Genomic DNA, 25728 nt, shown 5'->3' on the forward strand with positions numbered 1-25728 from the left:
GATTAATCGGTCGACCTCTAGCAGAGAGTAAACAGTGTTCTAGTCTCAAGAAGTGTATTAAGATTGTTCTCTCTCATTTGAACATGTCTCAAACAGGGAAACTGGTTTCATCCAGTCCATTATAAACTGGTTCGTGACTGGTTCTTTAGACCTAGGTCAAGACATCATATAAACATTTCCTCCATTTGATGCATTAATAAAGTTTATTCAATTAAATTAAAAGTTCAGGCTATTGACAGAATATTATGAATCTGTTCTGATAAGATAAGACTGTATCACAGATCTTTTGTCTCATTGCCTCCTGAATAATAGTGTTTGCAGCAACAACTAATTTCATGCTTTTCTGGAGATAATTAATGACATGATTAAGCAATTTGCCCATTACATTGAGCTGATTATATCATTATACCGGTCTGGGATAAAGCTTAGGATTTCTTTCAATACCCTCCTCCAGGTCATTTAAAAACGGGTCGGAGAGCACTGGGCTGCTAGAACAACAGACTTCTCGGTTGTATTACAAATGGCATCCTATTCCTAATTTAGTGCACTAGTTTTGACAGGGCCCATAGTAGCGCACGGAATAGGATGCCATTTGGGACACATCTCGGCTATGTACAACCAAGGGTTTCACCAAGGCAGATGCTTCAACACTCTGCATCAATGTTTTAACACAGACCCTAAGGGGAACAAGAGCAGCTAAATGCTCCGTGTTCGCCAGTCAGTACTCTTGAGGTCTGGCGATTAGCAGACTGTGACAGAACTGAGGTTGATAGGCGGGAGGCTTCCTGCCTAACAAACCCAGTTAAATTCAATTTTACAGGCTAAGAGAGTTTTAAGACAAATCATATTAGGCATTGGTTGGTTACCTGGTCATTATACAGTATCTTCTTGTTTTTCGCCGTCCATTAGAATGTATTCAGCGTAATCAATTCCAATCTCATGTTTGTAACGAAGCCTCTCATTGACCCAAATGGGTCTATTAACGGCATGAATAACTTATTGATGGCTGTTCGTGAGGTGTTAATAGGTTATGGCGGGAAAGCAGCTGCATCAGCATAACACTCACTTCTGTTAGCGCAAGTCAAGTTACTGGCTGGCTAGCCCCCCTAATACTTTACTTTTTCCAACATGAGGGAGCACCCTGCTGTAGACAAAATGTAAATGTCTCTTTTCTTCTTGTCTTCCTTGTTGTCTATGGTTACATTACAACCACAATACAATGCAATGCTTATAAATAGCCTACATTATACATTTTGTATGATCTGTATGTCAGAGGATGTATAGGGGTGGCTATTTTGATTTGAAGGCACTTCTACTTAGCCTACACAGTAAATCAATTCAGCCTGTCCTTATTCAATAACAGTGTGTTCTCTAACTGAGGTTAGTCAAATATTGCAGCACTACCAACAACTGGCAAATCAGAGTTCCATTCAATAAAACATTCCAAGTGAATGAATGGAACATTCCCAGTATACCATTAACAAACTGAGTTCTCACAACCACCGTTTTGCAAGGTAGAATCATTCTATTTTGAAGAGAGCGCAAAGGACGGAGAACACTACTTGTGCAGTGCTCAGTACTCACCATAGGCCGTCATGGTTCCCACGTAGGGCCCGTCCATGACGCTCTGGTTCTCCTCAGCCAGGGCCTTGATGTAGCGCTTGCTGAGCTCCAGGATCTGCTGTCGCAGCATGGTGCTGCTCTCGTGCGTGGCCCGCTGCTGGATAGTGAAGTGGAGCAGCATCATGCCCCAGATGAAGCCAAAGCTCACCAGGAAGAAGCCCAGCTTCTGGGACGACAGCTTCCACAGGTAGGCCGAGGCCATAGCGAGCGTGACCCGCAGCTCGACTGTATCTGTGTGTGAGGGAGCGGGAGTGGAAGGGACTGAGTCGGAGGAGAGTTCAGGAGGGCAGGCGGGGCATGGTGTCGCTCGGCGTAGTTTAGTCGCTATGGTTCTGTTTGGCCTCTCCACCACTCCTCACCAGTGGGCTCTACTTCTTTGGCCCATCCTTATCGGTCACTCCCACCGGGTTGACTGGCCAAGCTGCATTCTGCCAGAGAGGAGGAGACATAAGAAAGGCTGTTAGAGGCACACATTGCAGTTCCAGAAGCAAAAAAGGAGTAGTATTTACATGGGCATTCCCAAGGCGGGTGTTAGCTACTGTAGCTATAGCCATCCAATGTTTCCCCTATATTAATTTAGCATAGCGCCACACTTTCTGACGAGATGAGCTTTTAAAGGGATAGTGCAAGATTTTGGCAACTAAGCCCTTTTTCTACTTACCCAGAGTCAGATGAACTCATAGATATCCCTTTTTGTCTCTGCAATCTGCTTCCAAAAACACAACTGCACACCACAAACTATAGACAACCTCCTTTCCTTGCTGCAATGCGTTACAAACAACCTGCTATAATTTGACCACTTTGATTTAAGTTTGTTTCGATTAAACAGCAGGAGATAGAACTGCGCCCTGAAACGTGTGCCAAGAACTATACGGAGAGAGACAAACAAACAAACTGTATCAACGCTGACAAATCCGTGCTGCTAAGATTCTCATGCAAAAAAAAGATGCAGTCAGCGTGAAGTGAAAATCGTGAATAATCACATTGTCTCCACAGGGAAATATAACCCGACCCAGTCTCTCTTCAGAGTGCAGTCTACTTAAATTTCTGTTAAACATCCTAAAGAAAGCTAAATGTTATTTTATGTTGTCTGTGTCTATGTTCAAACCTGTAAGGTCTACTGGGTAATTATTTTCACAAAAATAATATGCTGATAGCTTGGCTACAAGAAGCTGAATGACTGGGCAGGTTACACTTAGGACTACTGGCCAAAAAACATTTACATGACACACAAATATACCGCAAGTCAACTTTAGTGGAGGTATGAAGAGTTGGGAATTATTTCAGTGATACAGTTTAGAAAAAACAGTATCCTGCCCACTGAAGGATGGAGAAAAACAGGATGTTTCGCTCTTGGGTGAAATGGCAATACTTCTTGCCCATCATCTCCAGCCAAGAGGTGAGGCTATTTCGTAATGTACTCAAAACGTCTCGTTAACCATAAAAAGTCCTTCATAAGCCTTTCAATGAAAGCACTGTGTTGAGGGAGAGAGAAATGGAGGGAGAGGAAAGGAGAGCAGAGAGAGAGAGAGCAATGATAAGTAAGCCTACACTACAGAAATGGAAAGTTTGAAATAAGGCTGCTAATATGGAGTTACAACATGTCATCTACACTAGAGAAATGGAAAGTTTGAAATGAAATAAGGATACTTTATAAATGGGATAATTGAATGGCTACAACATTCAAAGTAGAAGTAGTTTTTTTAAGGGTAATGTAAAAAAGTAACTGATGCACATACATTTTTAAATTTATTTCACCTTTATTGAACCAGGTAGGCTAGTTGAGAACAAGTTCTCATTTGCAACTGCGACCTGGCCAAGATAAAGCAAAGCAGTTCAACACATGCAACAAAACAGAGTTACACTAGGAATAAACAAACATACAGTCAATAATACAGTATAAAAAGTCTATATATGCAGTATGTGCAAATGAGGTAGGATAAGGGAGGTAAGACAATAAATAGGCCAAATGTTATACATTTGTCGCTCAACTTATCGTTACCGTGATAATTCAGTCAATTTATTGTGATATGGATTTTTGTCCATATCGCTCCACTCTAATAAAGCATATGTTATCACAGGCCTAGTCAGAAGTAGTAGTACATAGGGCTTCCTTCTTACCGAATTATGATGTGCACTTTCAAGATGTTAGAATAACTGTCCACATTTACTTTCCCTCAGCCAACAAGACGAGTAACGAACAGCAAAAATCACTAGCCTGTGCCAATTTACTATCCCAATAGTAGAAAAGTTGACCTATTCTATTGGTCAGCTTGTTGAGAAAGAAATAGCTTATTCCAAACAGACTCTGGAACAGTTGTGGGACGATAGATCCATATTCATAAAACCAGTAGGCCTATGGTACACAAAAAATAAAATGTTAAAAAGCAATGAGTCTGATGCAACAGATCAGAACATTTAGCTTAAAATGTTGATAAACCATTATTTCTTCACATTATAAGTGCAGCAATGTACACAAGGCAGTAGGGTACGCGTGAACGTTCATTCCATTATGCAATTTGCAGGAAAACACTTGTCAAAAGGGCGCCGCTCGCATGTGCGGTTTCATGAGACAAATGAAAATATCAATTTAAATTTTTGAAAGAGGGGAGATCGAATATGCAATAACTAGCATGGGTTGCAAAATGACTAAGATTCTGCCTTTGGCTACTGGACAATGAAAGAAAGTTGATATAAAATAAATATGTTTTGCACAGATATGGTGTGATTTTGGCTAGACTACTTTGAAGTAAGCTAAGACAAAAAATTAAGTATATGTGACTCGTTTCGTGACTCGTTTCATAAACTAGGTTTATATTGCAAGTCACGACTTCACAGGAGAGGCATTTGAACATTTATTTGTATTTTTTTATCAAAATGTGTTTTTTGGCAGAAATGCCTTCGTGAACATTTGAGCTTTCATTTGCCTTAATAACAAACTTGTATGCCATCTGTAAATACAAATAAAGTTGTTAAATGACGAGCCTAGTTGGTTTAGCCACAGAAAGACAGGAACCTTCATGCTAGCCATGATTGGCTGAGATAATGAATGGGCTGGACATGCCGAGAGATGAGTTTCGGATTGGTCTGCCATGTAACGGCGATCAACAGTATTGTTGTCACGGAAGAAGTTGACCAAGTTTTGAAATCAGTGGAATGTCTGGTTGAAGCAGAGTATGATAAGGAGATGAATACAATTCTGGTGTTTGATTGCAAATGCAGAGGGAGTCAAAAAGAGAACACATAAGGCTGTTGTATAAAACACTTGTCTCCGGATTACATCTTCAAACTAAGGGCAACCACGGCATCGTTACAGAGAGGTTCTTATGGCATTGCATACAGTCAGTATGAACCAGAGAGTGACTTTACAACGGGCCAAGCAAGCTGTACAAACAAAATGGAAACGACACAGGTCGTCTTACTTAATGAAAGGGGTTGCAGTCTGCCGTAAAGCGCTCACCCATGTATACGGGTAAGAGTCAATCTACAGTTGTTTCAGATATAATACGTTTCTATTTTTGTCAGAAAGTTGTTTTCATTGCAAGTTAAAGCTTACTGTTAGTTAGCTAGCTGACATTAGGTGGCTGGCTTGCTAGCTAACATTATGTGTATGATCTGTGTATTAATATTATCTCAGAAAGCCATTTGATCTATTGATGTTACTGATTTTCTGGAGAGCACAACATGCACTCTGCTAAACAGGGTGTAACAAGCTAAACATTGCAGATCTAAAAATGTAATGAATAGAGCTGACATGATTCCTCACTCTACCAGAACATTCCACAACGTTATGCCCTACCGAACACATCTTCCTGAAATAAGTTTGGTTAAAAGGTACCAAAACCAGCAGGGATGTGGCCCCCAAGGACTTAAGCTATGCAGCCCCCCTGCTAGCTATAGGAAGTGAACACAGAGTAGCCACACAGCCACAGAGATACATTATCTCACGGTAATGACTGCTTGCACCCTGTGATGCTGCCAGCTGAGACAGACACGACCATGTTCCAAAAACAACAGATCAATCTAGCTACATATATGATAATGCGTTTCTGAACCTCAATGTTGGGACAAACACACTCACTATGATAAGTGTGGACTTTATAGTGCATGAAACAGCTTCAAAATTGTTCTTTAGAGACCCAAAAAGCGTGATGAAATTCTAAATGATGGAAAACTTACATTGCTTATATTGTTTATTTCCGATCAGTTGCCACATAGCTTTGTCAATTAACAAGCATCAGATTAACGCTTTGATGAGGATTAGATAGTTACAGGCCTCGAGAATTTCAGAAGCAGTTAAATAAATCATTTTCCAAATAGCCAAAGGTCTTTCTCCATTAGCAAGCACATTTGAAGATATGTCTCGAGGCATTTATATTATAAAAGGAAAATGAAAACTTTAGGGCCGGACTTCACAACGCATCTCTTACTAATTGGGATTAAAAAGGCAAAACTATACTAAATCAGCACTTCTGAGATGCTTTATGAATACAGACCCAGGGATGAGGCAGTGGAGAACTGACTGACGGCACGTCACATGCAACACAAAGGCAGGATAATAAAAGACCCTCTTTCTCTTCCAAATCATCCCCGGAAAAATTGTTCAGCGCTGCAATACATGAGCAGTCTTTCCTCCAGCAGTGAAATTTCACAGGCAGCGCAATACTTCTGACAGAATCTCAACACCGTTATGTGCCAGTGTTCCTTGGATATTTAGGCGTACCACCCCTAACAAATATATGGGCTTTTTCTATTGAAAACTTCTACGTCTGTGTTTCCATTGTCACCCGTTTTGAGACTATCAAGACCCTTTAACAAGTCATGAAGGATGGGATAAGGAAAAGGTTAAATTATTCAATTAAATTCAAATGTAGCCAAGTCAATCTTTTTCCTCCTGCTAACACCTATGCTGCACTTTGATCATCACGAATGTGATACAGTGCAAAAGAAATGAAGCCTTCGGGCTTGAAAAACAAAATCTCTGCACTGCGCTTTAAATTCTCAAACCTACTTCAGCACTCTGCTGCACTGATAACATCGACTCTCTCTCACAGGTCTGGGTTCTGTGAGCCTAACTTAGGAGTTGCCATTCTCCGCCGATAAGGAGAGAAAAGGAGAAGGGTTGAGGGTCACTACAGACGTGACCCTGTGTCAACATAGAACTGGCTCTTGTTCAATAGGCATGATGACCCAAAATGGAGAAGTCGCTACTTTCTGAACTTGCCCAATAAGACATTTTCGTGTTCTGTTGCAAAACGTTTTTCTATGATGTGCTTGTGCCCTAAATGCACAAGACCCTGAAACTCTAACAGAAACCTCCAAAGTGCTCGTTGACTTTTGTCACAACGCCTCCCTGTTCTTTAGAAGGGAAGCGTTACAGTATGCAGACCGATTTCTCAGGTTTCTAATTCAGGACCTTTATTTGGCTGGCAGGGTGCCTACTGGCTCTCAACAGCGCCTATGAAACCCTGCGTGCTGACAGCCAGCTTCGGTTTCACAATATACAATACCACCACCACCGTTGGAGTGGGTGACATACAAATTGCTGAATTGTCGTTTTAATGGCTGGAACCCACACACACACACTCAATGTATCTCTAGAAGGGCTGAGAATCCCAACTGCTGCTAACAGATGTGATTATTTTTAGGCTTATACAGTTGTCAGATCACAAAATACTGTGTGCTCACATAGCTAGGCGTATAAACAATAGGCTACCTGAAGCCTATGGGCTACGTCAATACCCTAGTTTTATCAGAAAGAGCTAGACTAGTAGTCTGTGTGCTCCCAATCATCATACAACGCAAAGGTCTGAAAAAAAAACATAACAATCAAAACATAATTTTAAATATCACAACTCCCAAAAAGCCACGATAGTCATCAAAATCAGACTACCTCCCACTGATAAATCCATCCACAGCCTTGACCCTCACCGTGCCTCCTGAAGACTGAGCTAGATGGACATACATTGAAGACTGCTAAGGCTTTGTCCATATCCTTAGGATTTGTGATGGGAGCTCAAAATAGCCCACATCAGACTGTGGGGGGTGGGGGGGGAATATTCCATACGGGAAACCAGGCCGAGGATCTCTATATTAATTCCACTGCATTGCTCCGAGTCTGAAAGAGACAGCATCCTACTGAAATGGAATAATGTTCTTTAAGAGCCTTTTCCCCCCTCACATGTTGCAGAAGCTGAACAAAAGCAGTGAGATATGTGAATAGATATGCTACACCAATAATGGATCAGAATTTTAAAAAAACCTCGGCTGCATTTCCCACCTAAAAATAATAGTCAGAATCAGGTGACTTAAAAAATATCCAATCCAACATTTACAGGTGCAAACTCTTGATTTAGCCAAAGCTAAAACACAGGAATGACATTCCCTAACACTTTTAAACTGTAGAACTATAGCCTCAAGTGGGCACTGGTATGTCCCTTTACACAGCCCTTGAAGCGTCCAGACAGCATTCTGAGGTAATGGATACGTGAAACTGATGATGGCCATGCTGTCATGGAGACGAGTGTGACTGTGCATCTTAATAGGCTACTTCTTCACACTCGGCAGGGCCTCCATTCAGTTATTAATTCCCAGCTCCAGTCCAGACAAATGGCCATACCTTACTGGTGTGAACGGCACACAATACTCTGCCCAACAACACCTCGGATTGGCTTTTAACACACTATTTTGCATCGTCATTCTGAAGATTTCTTTACACAAGAATGCAGTTCTGCTGGTCTTTATTAGAGATCTAGCCTTCCCTCGGGCTCAGTTGGTAGAGCATGGTGTTTGCAACGCCAGCATGGTGTGTGCAACGCCAGGGTTGTGGGTTCGATTCCCACGGGGGGCCAGTACAAAAAAAATGCATGAAATGAAATGTATGCATTCACTACTGTAAGTCGCTCTGGATAAGAGCGTCTGTTAAATGACTAAAATGTAAAAATGTACCGATATGGGATTTTTGGGTTCGATACCGATTTTAGGGAGACAAAAGTCACCGATTACTGATAAATCTGCCAATATATCGTTTTTTAGAAATGGAATGAAAAACAAATTTTTTTTACACAAATTGTGCTCCAAAAGATTAAAAGATATTCTAAATTATGATTTCTTAACTAAATATAAAAATGTACATTTTATCTGTGCTTTACAGCAGTGGTTCCCAACCAGGGGTACTAGGACTAGGCCTAAGACTCATGAGACCATAGGCCTACTGGTAAAATGCACATGAGGGGGTACTTCAAAGGTACTCCAGGCAGAGCAAAATGCAATTGGTGGTACAATAACTGACATAGGTTGGGAACCACTGGTTTACAGGATATCCACTGACCATAAGCTAGCTGTTCCTTACAACAATATTTTCTTACAAAAACCATATGTACATTACCCTGATTCTCAACACAAAATGTATTGGCTATAAATTTCAACTACAAATGGCATGTGGTAATGACTAAAAACGTTTATGCAGGCAAATGCTTACCGCACTGGTTTTAGTCACACGTTCCAATTTAGTTAGCTAGCTAGCGTTAGCTACTTATCTCATCATAAATACAAGCACGTGGCCTAAATGACAGATCTGGGCCAACACTTATTTTTTGCAGATTGCGGAAAATTAACTAAATAAGCCCACTAGCTAACATAATAGACCCAGACAGTAACAGGCTTATTTTTGTATCAAGGACAAGTGTTCACTTTGGCACCAGTCCAGTGTTAGCACATAAGTAGCACAGACAGCTACTACCTTGCTGGGTGGCTAACTACCTTGCTGGGTGGCTAACTACCTTGCTGGGTGGCTAACTACTTTGCTGGGTGGCTAACTAGCCAGCTAATGTTAAGATTGCTATGAGGACAGGGCTGCTTGCTTGGTTAAGTGTACTTTTGATTATTTACTTATTCAAATATGCTGGCTGTGGCAAACTACTCACTGTCAAACCATCATAACTACCATCTCTCACGTTGTAACCTAGGCCTGAATGATGTCAACAACAAAAAAAATGGGCCGCAAATGAGCAGACATACAGTTGAAGTCGGAAGTTTACATACACTTAGGTTGCAGTCATTAAAACTTGTTTTTCCAAACACTCCACAAATTTCTTGTTAACCTGTTGGGGATAGGGGGCAGTATTTGCACGGCCGGATAAAAAACGTACCCGATTTAATCTGGTTACTACTCCTGCCCAGTAACTAGAATATGCATATAATTAGTAGATTTGGATAGAAAACACTCTAAAGTTTCTAAAACTGTTTGAATGGTGACTGAGTATAACAGAACTCATATGGCAGTCAAAACCCTGAGACAAATCCTAACAGGAAATGGAAATCTGATGTGTGGAATCACTTCAAACCTTTGCCATTGAAACACACAGGGACTTATTAATCATTTAGCACTTCCTAAGGCTTCCACTAGATGTCAACAGTCTTTACAAAGTGGTTTGAGTCTTCTATGGTAGAAACTGACCCAAAGAGAGGCTTGGGAAGTTGGTCACAGGGGGAGGGCCATTACTACTATGACGCGGGCGCCCATGGGAACCCTTTTGTTCCAAAACGTTTAGTAAGAATGCAATCGTCCGCCTTGAATATTATTGAAGCTCTGGTTGAAAAAGGCCCTAAAGATTTATTATACAACGTTTGACATGTTTGAACGAACGTAAATATATATTTTTTGCACATTCGTGACGATAAGTCCCGCGCGCTTCAGTACATTATGAGTAGCCTTCGGAACGCGCTAACAAGAAGGAACTATTGGGACATAAATTATTAACTTTTTCGAACAAAACTACATTTGTTGTGGACCTGGGATCCCTGGAAGTGCCTTCTGATGAAGATAATCATAGGTAAGGGAATATTTACAATAGTATATTTGATTTTAGATGGTTCCAAGATGGCACTAACATGTATCGCCTAGCCTATTTTTCTGAGCATACCACGTCGTTTATTGCAAAGTGTGATTTCCCAGTAAAGTTATTTTTAAATCTGACAATGCGGTTGCATTCACGAGATGTTAATCTATAATTCTTTGAATGACAATATTAGATTTGACCAATGTTTTCGACTAGAAATTTTGTAAATTGTAGCGCTGATTCACCGGAAGCATTTGAGGGAAAATATTTTCTGAACGTCACGGGCCGATGTAAAATGCTGTTTTTATATATAAATATGAACTTTATCGAACAAAAAATGCATGTATTGTGTAACATGATGTCCTAGGAGTGTCATCTGATGAAGATTGTCAAAGGTTAGTGCTGCATTTAGCTGTGTTTTGGGTATTTGTGATGCATGCTAGTTGCTTTGAAAATGGCAGTGTGATTTTTTTTGGCACGGTACTCTCCTAACTTAATCTAATGTTTTGCTTTTGCTGTAAAGCCTTTTTGAAATCGGACAACGTGGTTCGATTCAGGAGAGGTGTATCTATAAAATGGTGTAAAATAGTCATATGTTTGAGAAATTGAAGTTATAGCATTTATGAGGTTTTGTATTTCGCGCGACGCGATTCCACTGGCTGTTGACTAGGGTGGCAAGCGTCCCACGTTCCCAGACAGGTTAACAAACTATAGTTTTAGCAAGTCGGTTAGGATATCTACTGTGTGCATGACACGTAATTTTTCCAACAATTGTTTACAGACAGATCATTTCACTTAATCACAATTCCAGTGGGTCAGAAGTTTACATACACTAAGTTGACTGTGCCATTAAACAGCTTGGAAAATTCCCCAAAATTATGTCATGGCTTTAGAAGCTTCTGATAGACTTATTGACATAATTTGAGTCAATTGGAGGTGTACCTGTGGATGCATTTCAAGGCCCATCTTCAAACTCAGTGCCCCTTTGCTTGACATCATGGGAAAATCTAAAGAAATCAGCCAAGACCTCAGAAAACAACATTTATAGACCTCCACAAGCCTGGTTCGTCCTTGGGAGCAATTTCCAAACGCATGAAGGTACCGCGTTCATCTGTACAAGCACTATGGGGCCACACAGCCGTCATACCGCTCAGGAAAGAGACGCGTTCTGTCTCCTAGAGATGAATGTACTTTGGTGCAAAAAGTGCAAATCAATCCCAGAATAAACAGCAAAGGACCTTGTGAAGACGCTGGAGGAAACAGGTACAAAAGTATCTATAGTCACAGTAAAACGAGTCCTATTTCGACATTACCTGAAAGGCCGCTCAGCAAGGAAGAAGCCACTGCTCCAAAACCGCCATAATAAAGCCAGACTATGGATTGCAACTGCACATGGGAACAAAGATCGTACTTTTTGGAGAAATGTCCTCTGGTCTGATGAAACAAAAATAGAACTGTTTGGCCATAATGACCATCGTTATGTGTGGAGGAAAAAGGGGGAGGCTTGCAAGCCAAAGTAAACCATACCAACCGTGAAGCACGGGGGTGGCAGCATCATGTTGTGGGGGTGCTTTTCTGCAGGAGGGACTGGTGCACTTCACAGAATAGATGGCATCATGAGGAAGAAATATTATGTGGATATATTGAAGCAACATCTCCAGACATCAGTCAGAAAGTTAAAGCTTGGTTGCAAATGGGTCTTCAAAATGGACAATGACCCCAAGCATACTTCCAAAGTTGTGGCAAAATGGCTTAAGGAAAACAAAGTAAAGGTATTGGAGTGGCCATCACAAAGCCCTGACCTCATTCCTATAGAATATTTGTGGGCAGTACTGAAAAAAACATGTGCGAGCAAGGAGGCCTACAAACCTGACACAGTTACACCAGCTCTGTCAGGAGGAATGGGACAAAATTCACCCAACTTACCGTGGGAAGCTTGTGGAAGGCTACCCAAAACATTTGACCCAACTTAAACAATTTAAAGTCAATGCTACCAAATACTAATTGAGTGCATGTAAACTTCTGACCCACTGGGAATGTGATGAACGAAATAAAAGCTGAAATAAATCACTCTATTATTATTTTGAGATTTCACATTCTTAAACTAAAGTGGTGATCCTAACTGACCTAAAACAGAGAATTTTTACTAGAATTAAATGTCAGGAATTTTGAAAAACTGAGTTTCAATGTATTTGGCTAAGGTGTATGTAAACTTTCGACTTCAACTGTATGTGTATTTTATGTACATAATATCGACGATTTAATCTCTGGAACCGATTCATCAGTCGGGCTCTAGTCTTTATATCAATTGAATCAGTTTATCCTTTGGACAAAATATCTTATCATCATGTACTGTAGGCCTAGGAATGTGACAGTTTTAGTATAATAGTGTAACTGACGAATATGGATATAGACAGTCATGAAAAAAAAATATATATATTTTTAATACACTACTGGTCAAAAGTTTTGGAACACCTATTCATTCAAGGGTCTTTCTTTCTTTTTACTACATTGTATAATAATAGTGAAGACATCAAAATTATGAACACTCATGGAATCATGTTACCAAAAAAGTCAAACAAATCTAAATATATTTTATATTTGAGATTCTTCAAAGTAGCCACCCTTTGCCTTGATGACAGCTTTGCACACTCTTGGCATTCTCTCAACCAGGTTCACCTGGAATGCTTTTCCAACAGTCTTGAAGGAGTTCCCACATATGCTGAGCACTAGTTAGCTGCTTTTCCTTCAATCTGCGGTCCGACTCATCCCAAACCATCTCAATTTGGTTGAGGTCGGGGATTGTGAAGGCCAGGCCATCTGATGCAGCACTCCATCACTCCTTCTTGGTAAAATTGTGTATCACTGCAGAATGCTGCGGTAGCCATGCTGGTTGTGTGTGACTTGAATACTAAATAAATCAATGTCACCAGCAAAGCACCCCCACACCATAACACCTCCTCCAAGCTTTAAGGTGGGAAATACACATGCGGAGATCATCCGTTCACCCACACCATCTCTCACAAAGACACGGCGGTTGGAACCAAAAGTCTCAAATTTGGACTCATCAGACCAAAAGGACAAATTTCCACCGGTCTAATGTCCATTGCTCGTGTTTCCTGGCCCAAACAAGTCTCTTCTTCTTATTGGTGTCCTTTAGTTGTGGTTTCTTTGCAGCAATTCGACCATGAAGACCTGATTCACACAGTGAATGAGATGCTGATGTTGAGATGTGTCTGTTACTTGAACTCTGAAGCATTTATTTGGCCTGTAATTTCTGAGGCTGGTAACTCTAACGAACGTATCCTCTGCAGCAGAGGCAACTCTGGGGCTTCCATTCCTGTGTCGGTCCTCATGAGAGCCATAGTGCTTGATGGTTTTTGCGACTGCACTTGAAGAAATTTTCAAAGTTCTTGAAATTTTCCGTATCGACTGACCTTCATGTCTTAACCTCTCTAGGGTAGGTGGCACCAAATCGTCCCACCTACGTAACAGCCAGTGTAATCCCGTGGCGCGTTATTCAAAAAACCTCAAAAATGCAAAAACTTCAATTTTTCAAACATATGACTATTTTACACCATTTTAAAAGACAAGACTCTCCTTAATCTAACCACACTGTCCGATTTCAAAAAGGCTTTACAACGAAAGCAAAACATTAGATTATGTCAGCAGAGTACCCAGCCAGAAATAATCAGACACCCATTTTTCAAGCTAGCATATAATGTCACATAAACCCAAACCACAGCTAAATGCAGCACTAACCTTTGATGATCTTCATCAGATGACAACCCTAGGACATTATGTTATACAATACATGCATGTTTTGTTCAATCAAGTTCATATTTATATCAAAAACCAGCTTTTTACATTAGCATGTGACTAGCATGTGACTAGCATTCCCACCGAACACTGCCGGTGAATTTACTAAATTACTCACGATAAACGTTCACAAAAAGCATAACAATTATTTTAAGAATTATAGATACAGAACTCCTCTATGCACTCGATATGTCCGATTTTAAAATAGCTTTTCAGTGAAAGCACATTTTGCAATATTCTCAGTAGATAGCCCGGCATCACAGGGCTAGCTATTTAGACACCCAGCAAGTTTAGCACTCACCAAAGTCAGATTTACTATAAGAAAAATGTTATTACCTTTGCTGTCTTCGTCAGAATGCACTCCCAGGGCTTCTACTTCAATAACAAATGTTGGTTTGGTTCAAAATAATCCATAGTTATATCCAAACAGCAGCGTTTTGTTCGTGCGTTCAAGACACTATCTGAAAGGGTAAATAAGGGTGACGAGCATGGCGCAATTCGTGACAAATAATTTCTAAATATTCCATTACCGTACTTCGAAGCATGTCAACCGCTGTTTAAAATCAATTTTTATGCCATTTTTCTCATAAAAAAGCGATAATATTCCGACCGGAATCTGCGTTTAGGTAAACAGACGAAAGAAAATAAAGCATTCGGTCGACTCGGGCACGCGCCTAAGCCCATAGTACTCTGATCGGCCACTTGCCAAACGCGATAAAGTGTTTCAGCCAGAGGCTGCCTCGATATCGTTCAGCTTTTTCCCGGGCTCTGAGAGCCTATGGGAGCCGTAGGAAGTGTCACGTTATTGCAAAGATCCTCAGTCTTCAATAAAAAGAGCCAAGATGAAACAACTTGTCAGACAGGCCACTTCCTGCATGGAATCTTCTCAGGTTTTGGCCTGCCATATGAGTTCTGTTATACTCACAGACACCATTCAAACAGTTTTAGAAACTTTAGGGTGTTTTCTATCCAAAGCCAATAATTATATGCATATTCTAGTTACTGGGCAGGAGTAGTAACCAGATTAAATCGGGTAAGTTTTTTATCCGGGCGTGTCAATACTGCCCCCTAGCCCTAACAGGTTAACCTGTTTAGGATAGGGGGCAGTATTGACACGGCTGGATAAAAAAACATACCCGATTTAATCTGGTTACCACTCCTACCCAGTAACTAGAATATGCATATACTTATTACATATGGATAGAAAACACCCTAAATTTTCTAAAACTGTTTGAATGGTGTCTGTGAGTATAACAGAACTCAAATGGCAGGTCAAAACCTGAGAGATTCCTTTACAGGAAGTGGCCTGTCTGACCATTTCTTGAACTTCTTTTCCATCTCTATCATTTACTAAGGATCTCTGCTCTAACGTGACACTTCCCACGTCGTCCATAGGCGCTCAGAGCCCGGGAAAAAACAGAATGTCGTCATTCCAGCCCCAGGCTGAAACACATTATCGCCTTTCTCAAGTGGCCGATCAAGGGACACTGGCTTATGCGCGTGACCCCGACCGCCCCGCCTTTGGGATTTTTTCCTCTGTTTGCCGAAAAGGAGATTCCCTGTCGGAATATTATCGCTTTCTACGGAAAAATGTCGTAAAAATGGATTTTAAACAGCGGTTGACATGCTTCAAGTACGGTAATGGAATACTTAGAATTTTATTGTCACGAATTGCGCCATGTGCGCGACACTTCTTTACTATTTCGGATAGTGTCTGGAACGCACCGAACAAAACGCCGCTATTCGGATATAACGATGGATTATTTTGGACCAAACCAACATTTGTTATTGAAGTAGCAGTCCTGGGTGTGCATTCTGACGAAGACAACAAAAGGTAATCAAACTTTTATAATAGTAAATATGATTATGGTGAGTGCTAAACTTGCCGGGTGTCTAAATAGCGAGCCCGTGATGCCTGGGCTATGTACTTAGAATATTGCAAAATGTGCTTTCACCAAAAAGCTATTTTAAAATCGGACATATCGAAGTGCATAGAGGAGGTCTGTATCTATAATTCTTAAAATAATTGTTATGCTTTTTGTGAACGTTTATCGTGAGTAATTTAGTAAAATGTTAGCGAATTCCCGGAAGTTTGCTAGTTCTGAACGTCACATGCTAATGTAAAAAGCTGTTTTTTGATATAAATATGAACTTGATTGAACAAAACATGCATGTATTGTATAACATAATGTCCTAGGGTTGTCATCTGATGAAGATCATCAAAGGTGAGTGCTGCATTTAGCTGTCTTCTGGGTTTTGGTGACATTATATGCTGGCTTGAAAAATGGGTGTCTGATTATTTCTGGCTTGGTACTCTGCTGACATAATCTAAAGTTTTGCTTTCGTTGTAAAGCCTTTTTGAAATCGGACAGTGTGGTTAGATTAACGAGAGTCTTGTCTTTAAATGGCTGTAAAATAGTCATATGTTTGAGAAATTGAAGTAATAGGATTTTTAAGGTTTAGAAAATCGCGCCACAGGCTGGCAGTGGCTGTTACGTAGGTGGGACGAATTCGTCCCGCCTAGCCTAGAGAGGTTAAGTAATGATGGACTGTCATTTCTCTTTGCTTATTTGAGCTGATCTTGCCATAATATGGACTTGGTCTTTTACCAAATATCTTCTGTATATCACCGCTAACCTTGTCACAACAAAACTGATTGGCTCAAATGCATTAGGAAAGAAATTCCACAAATGAACTTTTAAGAAGGCACACCTGTTAATTGAAATGCTTTCCAGGTGACTACCTCATGAAGCTGGTTGAGAGAATGCCAAGAGTGTGCAAAGCTGTCATCAAGGCAAATGGTGGCCATTTGAAGAATCTCAAATATAAAAATATATTTTGATTTGTTTAACACTTTTTTAGTTACTACATGATTTCATGTGTTATTTCATAGTTTTGATGTTCAGTATTATTCTACAATGTAGAAAATAGTAAAAATAAAGAAAAACCCTTGAATGAGTAGGTGTTCTAAAAAACTTTTGATCGGTAGTGTATATACACTTCATATTCAAGTCGACAAACTTTACCCAAAAGCAGCAAAGTAAAAGAAAGCCTGGTTTACATTTAACAGCCAATATAAGGAGAGACGAGAGGAGGAAAAACTATCCAGTTCAGAATTTTGTGTTGTGGAACGAACATCTGACTAAAGACTGTATGTCCAGGCATTCATAAAGATGACACGTGCTGTTGAGTCTGTTTCATCGGTAATGTTAATTTTTTACAAAGTTATGAAACTTTGCTGCTTCTTGTTTTTCAGCAAGGTGTTGTAGCAAACAACTCTACGACCAGAAAAGCCACTGCGTATTTAACTTCAGTCTGGTTTAACCAGACAACTGCATTGTGTCCTTTGAAGACAAAACAGCAACACTATGGCACGGGATGGGTAATTTAATACTGAGCATGATCAGTGAGACAATCAAAACAGGTTGTTCCCGGACACCCACGCTGAGCTTAACATGACAGCGTTGGTGCTGAGTGAGAGAGCGAGTGAGAGAGATCACCATTTCCTCAGAAGGAGAGTGCAGTTACAGATGATTCAGATAGAAATGCACTGGTGTAGAACGGCCATGAGTATCTGTCATGTAGAATAAGGCATAGGCCTATTCGTTAGCTCTCGTCATTAGGCCTGCATTTCTACCTGCGAAGTGCTAGGCTTATTGTAGCACACTGAATAAGCTCCAGTTCCCACCTGCCCTCCCCTTCATCGGCTGAGCTACCATTTCCCAGCAGTCTCTGCTCTCAAGCGGTTGGCACCACACACACGTGACGCAGGCGGGCGCAGCACCATGACCAATTTGTGAAGGTCACCTCACCAGCCAGGCAGGGCTGCTGGCCACAGCCTGCCAGCAGAGTGGGCACCACCATCCTGCCACTGGCCTCTTGCCCATGCCTGGCTCAACACAGCACCACAGTCCGACACACACACACACACACACACACACACACACACACACACACACACACACACACACACACACACACACACACACACACACACACACACACACACAACCGTTCAAAAGTTTGGGGTCACTTAGAAATGTCCTTGTTGTTTTTTGTCCATTAAAATAACATCAAATTGATCTGACATACAGTGTAGACATTGTTAATGTTGTAAATGACTATTGTAGCTGGAAACGACAGATTTTTTATGGAATATCTACTAGAGGTCGACCGATTAATCGGAATGGCCGATTAATTAGGGCCGATTTCACGTTTTCATAACGATCGGAAATCGGTATTTTTGGACGCCGATTTGGCCGTTTTAAACTAGGCAAGTCAGTTAAGAACACATTCTTATTTTCAATGACGGCCTAGGAACGGTGGGTTAACTGCCTTGTTCAGGGGCAGAACGACAGATTTTTACCTTGTCAGCTCAGGGATTCAATCTTGCAACCTTACGGTTAACTAGTCCAACGCTCTAACCACGTGCTTTACATTGCACTCCACGAGGTTACACGAATGCAGTAAGAAGCCAAGGTAAGTTGCTAGCTAGCATTAAAGTTATCTTATAAAAAACAATCAATCATAATCACTAGTTAACTACACATGGTTGATGATATTACTAGTTTATCTAGCCTGTCCTGCGTTGCATATAATCGCTTAGGTACACGTTGCTCCAACCATAAACATCAATGCCTTTCTTAAAATCAATACACAAGTATATATTTTTAAACCTGCATATTTAGTTAATATTGCCTGCTAAAATGAATTTCTTTTAACTAGGGAAAATGTGTCACTTCTCTTGCAAACAGAGTCAGGGTATATGCAGAAGTTTGGGCCGCCTGGCTCGTTGCAAACTGTGAAGACTATTTCTTCCTAACAAAGACAGCCGACTTCGCCAAACGGGGGATGATTTAACAAAAGTGCATTTGCGAAAAAAGCACAATCGTTGCACGACTGTACCTAACCATAAACATCAATGCCTTTCTTAAAATCAATTCACAGAAGTACATATTTTTAAACCTGCTTTATTTAGCTAAAAGAAATCCAGGTTAGCAGGCAATATTAACCAGGTGAAATTGTGTCATTTTGCGTTCATTGCACGCAGTCAGGGTATATGCAACAGTTTGGGCCGCCTGGCTCGTTGCGAACTAATTTGCCAGAATTTTACGTAATTATGACATAACACTGAAGGTTGTGCAATGTAACAGGAATAACGTTTTGTTTTCGAAATGATAGTTTCCGGATTCGACCATATTAATGACCTAAAGCTCGTGTTTCTGTGTGTTATTATGTTATAATTAAGTCTATGATTTGATAGAGCAGTCTGACTGAGCGGTGGTAGGCAGCAGCAGGCTCGTAAGCATTCATTCAAAATAGCACTTTCGTGCGTTTTGCCAGCAGCCCTTCGCAATGCATTGCGCTGTTTATGACTTCAAGCCTATCAACTCCCAACATTAGGCTGATGTAACCGATGGGAAATGGCTAGCTAGTTAGCCGGGCGCGCGCTAATAGCGTTTCAAACGTCACTCGCTCTGAGACTTGGAGTAGTTGTTTCCCCTTGCTCTACATGGGTAACGCTGCTTTGAGGGTGGCTTTTGTCGATGTGTTCCTGGTTCAAGCCCAGGTAGGAGCGAGGAGAGGGACGGAAGCTATACTGTTACACTGGCAATACTAAAGTACCTATAAGAACATCCAATAGTCAAAGGTATATGACATACAAATCGTATAGAGAGAAATAGTCCTATAATAACTACAACCTAAAACTTCTTACCTGGGAATATTGAAGACTCATGTTAAAAGGAACCACCAGCTTTCATATGTTCCCATGTTCTGAGCAAGGAACTTAAACGTTAGCTTTTTTACATGGCACATATTGCACTTTTACTTTCTTCTCCAACACTTTGTTTTTGCATTATTTAAACCAAATTGAACATGTTTCATTATTTATTTGAGGCTAAATAGATTTTATTGATGTATTATATTAAGTTAAAATAAGTGTTCATTCAGTATTGTTGTAATTGTCATTATTACAAATCAATACTTTTTTTTAAATTAAAAAATAAATTTAAAAAATTTCAAAATTGGCCGATTAAATCGGTATCGGCTTTTTTTGGTCCTCCAATAATCGGTATCGGCGTTGAAAAATCATAACCGTTCGACCTCTAATATCTACATAGGCGTATGGAGGCCCATTATCAGTAACCACCACTCATGTGTTCCAATGGCACATTGTGTTAGCTAATCCAAGTTTATCATTTTAAAAGGCTAATTGATCATTAGAAAACCCTTTTGCAATTATGTTAGCACAGCTGAAAACTGTTGTTCTGATTAAAGAACCAATAAAACTGGCCTTCTTTAGACTAGTTGAGTATCTGGAGCATCAGCATTTGTGGTTTCGATTACAGGCTCTAAATGGCCAGAAACAAAGACTTTCTTCTGAAACTCGTCAGTCTATTCTTGTTCTGAGAAATGAAGGCTATTCCATACGAAAAATTGCCAAGAAACTGAACATCTCGTACAATGCTGTGTACTACTCCCGTCACAGAACAGCGCAAACTTGCTCTAACCAGAATAGAAAGAGGAGTGGGAGGCCCCAGTGAACAACTGAGCAAGAGGACAAGTACATTAGTGTCTAGTTTGAGAAACACACGCCTCAAGTCCTCAACTGGCAGCTTCATTAAATAGTGCCCCCAAAACACCAGTCTCAACATCAACAGTGAAGAGGCAAATCCAGGGTGCTGGCCTTCTAGGCAGAGGTCCAGTGTCTGTGTTCTTTTGCCCATCTTATCTTTTCTTTTTATTGGCCCGTCTGAGATATGGCTTTTTCTTTGCAACTCTGCCTAGAAGGCCAGCATCGCAGTCGCCTCTTCACTGTTGACGTTGAGACTGGTGTTTTGTGAGTACTATTTAATGAAGCTGCCAGTTGAGGACTTTTGAGGCGTGTGTTTCTCAAACTAGACACTCCAATGTGATATACGATGCTATTGCCTCAAACTAGAGGCAATAGCATCGTATATCACAATGTTTTATGAGTACATAATCACAATAGGACAAAGGTTGACATCGCCCCAACCCTACACACCAACACAGAGTTAGAGTTGTGTGGGTTGTTTACCCCTTACTGTGTGTTGCGTACCAACAGAGCGTTTCTGTTCTCTTCACCTCCTCTGAATAAAGAGGCAATTGACTGCACTGCAGCGCACAGTAAATCAAACATGGTTTCCTCTCGGCCGCTCTCCTAGGGCAGTCACATTTCAGACGCCCGCTTGGGCTCTGGTTTCTTGACCGACTCTGCTGCTCACTCCTGTAAGCCTATGGAGAGCCGAGCGGTTAAACTGATTGGGATACTGTACTAGACAGTGATCATCTTAACCCCAAACCCACAAGTACCCGTTCAGGTCAAGTGGCAGTAAAACTGTCCGGACTAGTAGGCACAGTAAAGCACTCATTTTCACAGTCAAGCTTTCCCAAGCAAGTGTCTCATCTCAAAAACAACAGTGATGAAGAAAACAATACTCAGAAACATGAATTCATTATGTATTAAGATGATAGTTACAATTGAGACTGACTTTATTTTTCCCAGAGGAACCTTCGTTTGTGGACTTGTGGCTTTCAGATTACAAAAAGTTAGGCCTATCCGTTTAACCAACACACAGCCGTTGGAAAGATAGGTTAATTAAATATAAAGATTATCTGTAATAGCCACAGGACTGTTGGTCTGTATGTAAGGAATAACCTAAGCAGGACGAGCATAGCAACAAGTGACCATTTAACTAAATCATAGCAATACATCCCCCTTCATCCCCAGAGATTCAGAAAGCAGCTAATATCCTGGTCTGCTGATTGTGTTTGAAATCCACCAGAGCAGAAACAGAAGAGCACTTTATCCCAGGTGTCATTATATCTCAGTATGGATGCTAGGACATTAATCATTTGACTGGAGCAGAATGTCATGATAACCTATCAAGTACTGAACCGTCCTGCAGCACAACCTGTAACACAGGAGGTAGACTTCCTTAAAGCTGCAATGTATCACTTCTTGTGTGACCTAACCAAATCTGTAATTGTCATTGAAAGCAAGTCTAAGAAGCGGTAGATCTGTTCTATGTGCGCTATATCAATGCATCCCGTTATTAAGTCTAGTTTTAGTTTTTTACTTTTACTTTCAAAACAGTGGAAAATGCAATATTTGTAGTTATGGGAAGAGATATTTCACAGCGGTTTAGATGGTACAATGATTTTCTACACTAGGGGTATTCAACTTTTACCCTACGAGGTCCGGAACCTGCTGGTTCTGTTCTACCTGATAATTAATTGCACCCACCTGGTGTGCCAGGTCTAAATCAGTCCCTGATTAGACGCGAACAATGGAAGAAAGCAGTGAACTGGCTTGGAGGGCCAGAGTTGAGTTTGAGGGCTCTACACTATAGTTGCTTGTTTTGGCACATAAACTGAAATTAGGGGAACTATTAACATTTTTGCAACCAGGAAATGACAGAACGATATCTGCAATGTTGTATAAACAAAGACCACGTAGAATGACTGTAAATAGAATGACTAGGTTATTTATATGGTATAAACAGTGCTATTGAAGGCATTAAATCCAGTCCCAAGTTAAAAGCTCCCATTTGTGTTCTTCCATGGCTAAGCTGAACAAAGCAATTATTTGCGTTTAATAGAAAGTTGTGTAGTATACAAGCCAGTGTTAAAATACTGACTGCTGTATATTTTGCCCAAGCTTTTCCATATGCCTTGACAAAGTGAGATACATATGATTCAATCCACAGCCTAATCAAGTGATGAAAGGCTTAATTACAAGCTCTACCTTGCACTTCAAAGGAGTCATTAACAGCTCATCTCTTTGATACAAAAACAAGCACCAAGGTGAGGCAATCTTCAATCCCTCTAAAAAATACTAACACGTTCGAAGCGAATATTAGCCTACGTCTCTATACAGAATTCTCTAGCGATGTGACATTTTTCAAGGAAAACCAGAGGCTTAAAAAAATCTGAAGCTTTGGATTTTCCCAACCATTTAAACAGAAGGTGATTGTATTAGGCTATACGGCGGTGTTAGCCTAAGTCAGTTCGAGCCGAACACAGTGAGTTGGTGGCACAAAGGGGGGGGCAGTGGTGTGTGTGTGTGTGTGTGTGTGTGTGTGTGTGTGTGTGTGTGTGTGTGTGTGTGTGTGTTATGTACAGGCTGTGAGGAGCAGGACCCCTTTAATCAGAGAGACTTAGTGTTCCGCAGCTCTGGGCGAAACCATCAGCAATCCCACCTCCGTCCCATCCCTCCATCACCTCCAGCCTTGCCCAATGATGGAGTCCCAACGATTTATCTTGCCAGCAGCAAAGCATGCCACTGGAGCAAAGCTCCTTTCAAGCAGATTTATACTCCCCAAGAGCTGCAGCGAAGGCACTTGACAGAGCTCTTTATAAAAGGTAAGGAAGCCAGCGGCTCACCTCTGCTAACTGCAGTCCCAATGGCCGTTTGATAGTCAGGATAATAAGCTAAGCAGTGAGGTGAACAGAATCAGAAACCCAATATCACCTCAATTAAACCTGCCAGTCAGTCCTCCATCTTAATCAAACGTCTTCATTACCAAGGGGATAAGAAAGAGCCAACCTCCAAGAGAAGATACTAAACATCAAAAGCTGAATGTTTAATGTTTTCATGGCACCTGTAGCTGAGCCAAATTCCTTAGAGTATACTGTACAGAATGTGGACTACGTTTGTAATTAGAGTACACTGGACTATTTCCAAGGGGATAAAAAACAGTCTGCAAATTATCCAAATATAGTCAAAAGACCATCAAAAGATATAGGCTGTACATATCAAGTTGAGATATAGATTGTTTTTTTAATGACAGGTGGGAGCTACAACTCCTGAAACTAGGAGTTGTATGCATGCAGTGTCAACCGGAGCCATGTATTTTAGATTCGTACAGATTATCCATACTCATTCGATTGGGGGGGAGGTTAACACCTCTAGCTAGAAACATTTTAAACAGCAATTCTAGCGACATAGCGAGTATTGTCCCTTCTATCATATCAAGCCAAGGATCGAATTCAAAATAAATGTCAGGTATTATTATTATTATTAGTATTATTAAATCAATGCAACCAGAGCTATAATTCTGTATCATCATGAAACAAAAGACATCTGTTGACAACAACTGGCTGGTTTATTATTGTTGCTGCAATAAACTGTCAATGACAGGTAGGCTATAACATGGCTAGCTAGCTACTCTCGTCTGACCGCGCACTGATATAATCGACAATACAATTTTTGCAAGAAAGGAAGTAGCCCTGTTCATAACTAGACACTATGTTTTTAGGGCTAGCAAAAGGAAGCCAATATGTTTGCATTTCAACGGTTTTAAACTACCAGGTTAGCTGACTCGCTGACAGGCTAACCATTGTATTGTTATGACAGGTCAGATTGATTATTAGCGCTGCGGTATGCGATTCTTTACTAGCTCGCGCTAGCTGTCACATGCAGTAGTTTCTCGGCTGGCTAGCCAACTAACGTTAGCTAGCTAGCTTGCTACTCAGGGAACTAACAATAACATTACTGTAATGGCTGTTAACGAGAGATATGACATGAAACGCGAACAAACTGAAATAGCTAGCTAGGTATGAGTCTGGCTTTTTGGTCATCTTTCCGTCATTGAGCAGCACTTCTAACCGCAGTGACAAGTCGCTCGTAGTGAGATTGGGAGAATACTGCGTATCTGCAATGAGAATGCTATGTTGTGAAATTATATTACATCTTACCTTTCGGATAGTAGAGTGCTCCAAATTCACTTCAGGGCTCAGGTTTTGTTTTATACTCATATGATAACAGATGCTACAGGATTCCGTATGAATGGACAGTTACTGTAGCTTGCTATGATTTTCCGCTCGAGTCTTTTCTTTCGCTCTGCCACTTCCAGCACCTTGTCCTAACGCAAAGGCTATTTAGGGATCCTCTGAATATTGACATCTCCTGGAAAAAAAGAGAGAGCAATATTTACCTTTATGGGAAAATTCTAAGCATACATTGTATTACATGTTACATCGGTGCAATTTTATTCATATTTAGAACCATGTTTATTTTATAATTTACATACACGCGATTATGTACCAATTGCATGTGTCATGCAAGGACTTGCGGGCCTAAAGATAACACAAATAGGGGAAAACGATATGCATAAACTATTTATGTGGTCAATAATTCCATGATAACTGAAACTATATATTATTTTCAGTTTTCTTGCTTTCATGATATGTTCATTATAAGTAGCCGAATCTACACAGCAGCCCAATCCCAAGGCTGCGTAGTGTTTTATGACAACAAAAATCACCATTCTCCCTTAAAAAGGTGAACGAAAGAAAAAAGACAAGCTTAGTGATTGCTGCCATCTGCTGGCCTTTTGTATACTGAAAGTAAGAGTTAGTCACCGTTGTTCACTTCTCACTTATGTCACACACTGGGTGCTACATTGGGTGAGTCACTTGA

General features: G+C 40.6%; 1 protein-coding gene across 1 annotated transcript in view; it reads right to left on the reverse strand.

The window, feature by feature from the left end:
• Positions 1–25198, reverse strand: part of LOC106574313 (alpha-1,6-mannosylglycoprotein 6-beta-N-acetylglucosaminyltransferase A) — a 117833-nt gene extending 92635 nt beyond the window's left edge. Inside the window, exons 1-2 of the mRNA XM_014150150.2 lie at positions 25005–25198; positions 1585–2051 (exon numbers count right to left, since the gene is read on the reverse strand). Of these exons, the coding sequence (XP_014005625.1) occupies positions 1585–1825 (241 nt within the window). The 5' untranslated portion in view covers positions 1826–2051; positions 25005–25198. The remainder of the gene's footprint in view (positions 1–1584; positions 2052–25004) is intronic.
• Between the last annotated feature and the right edge of the window lie 530 nt (positions 25199–25728).

Source organism: Salmo salar, chromosome ssa16 (genome assembly GCF_905237065.1).
Source record: "Salmo salar chromosome ssa16, Ssal_v3.1, whole genome shotgun sequence".
Classification (NCBI taxonomy): Eukaryota; Metazoa; Chordata; class Actinopteri; order Salmoniformes; family Salmonidae; genus Salmo; species Salmo salar.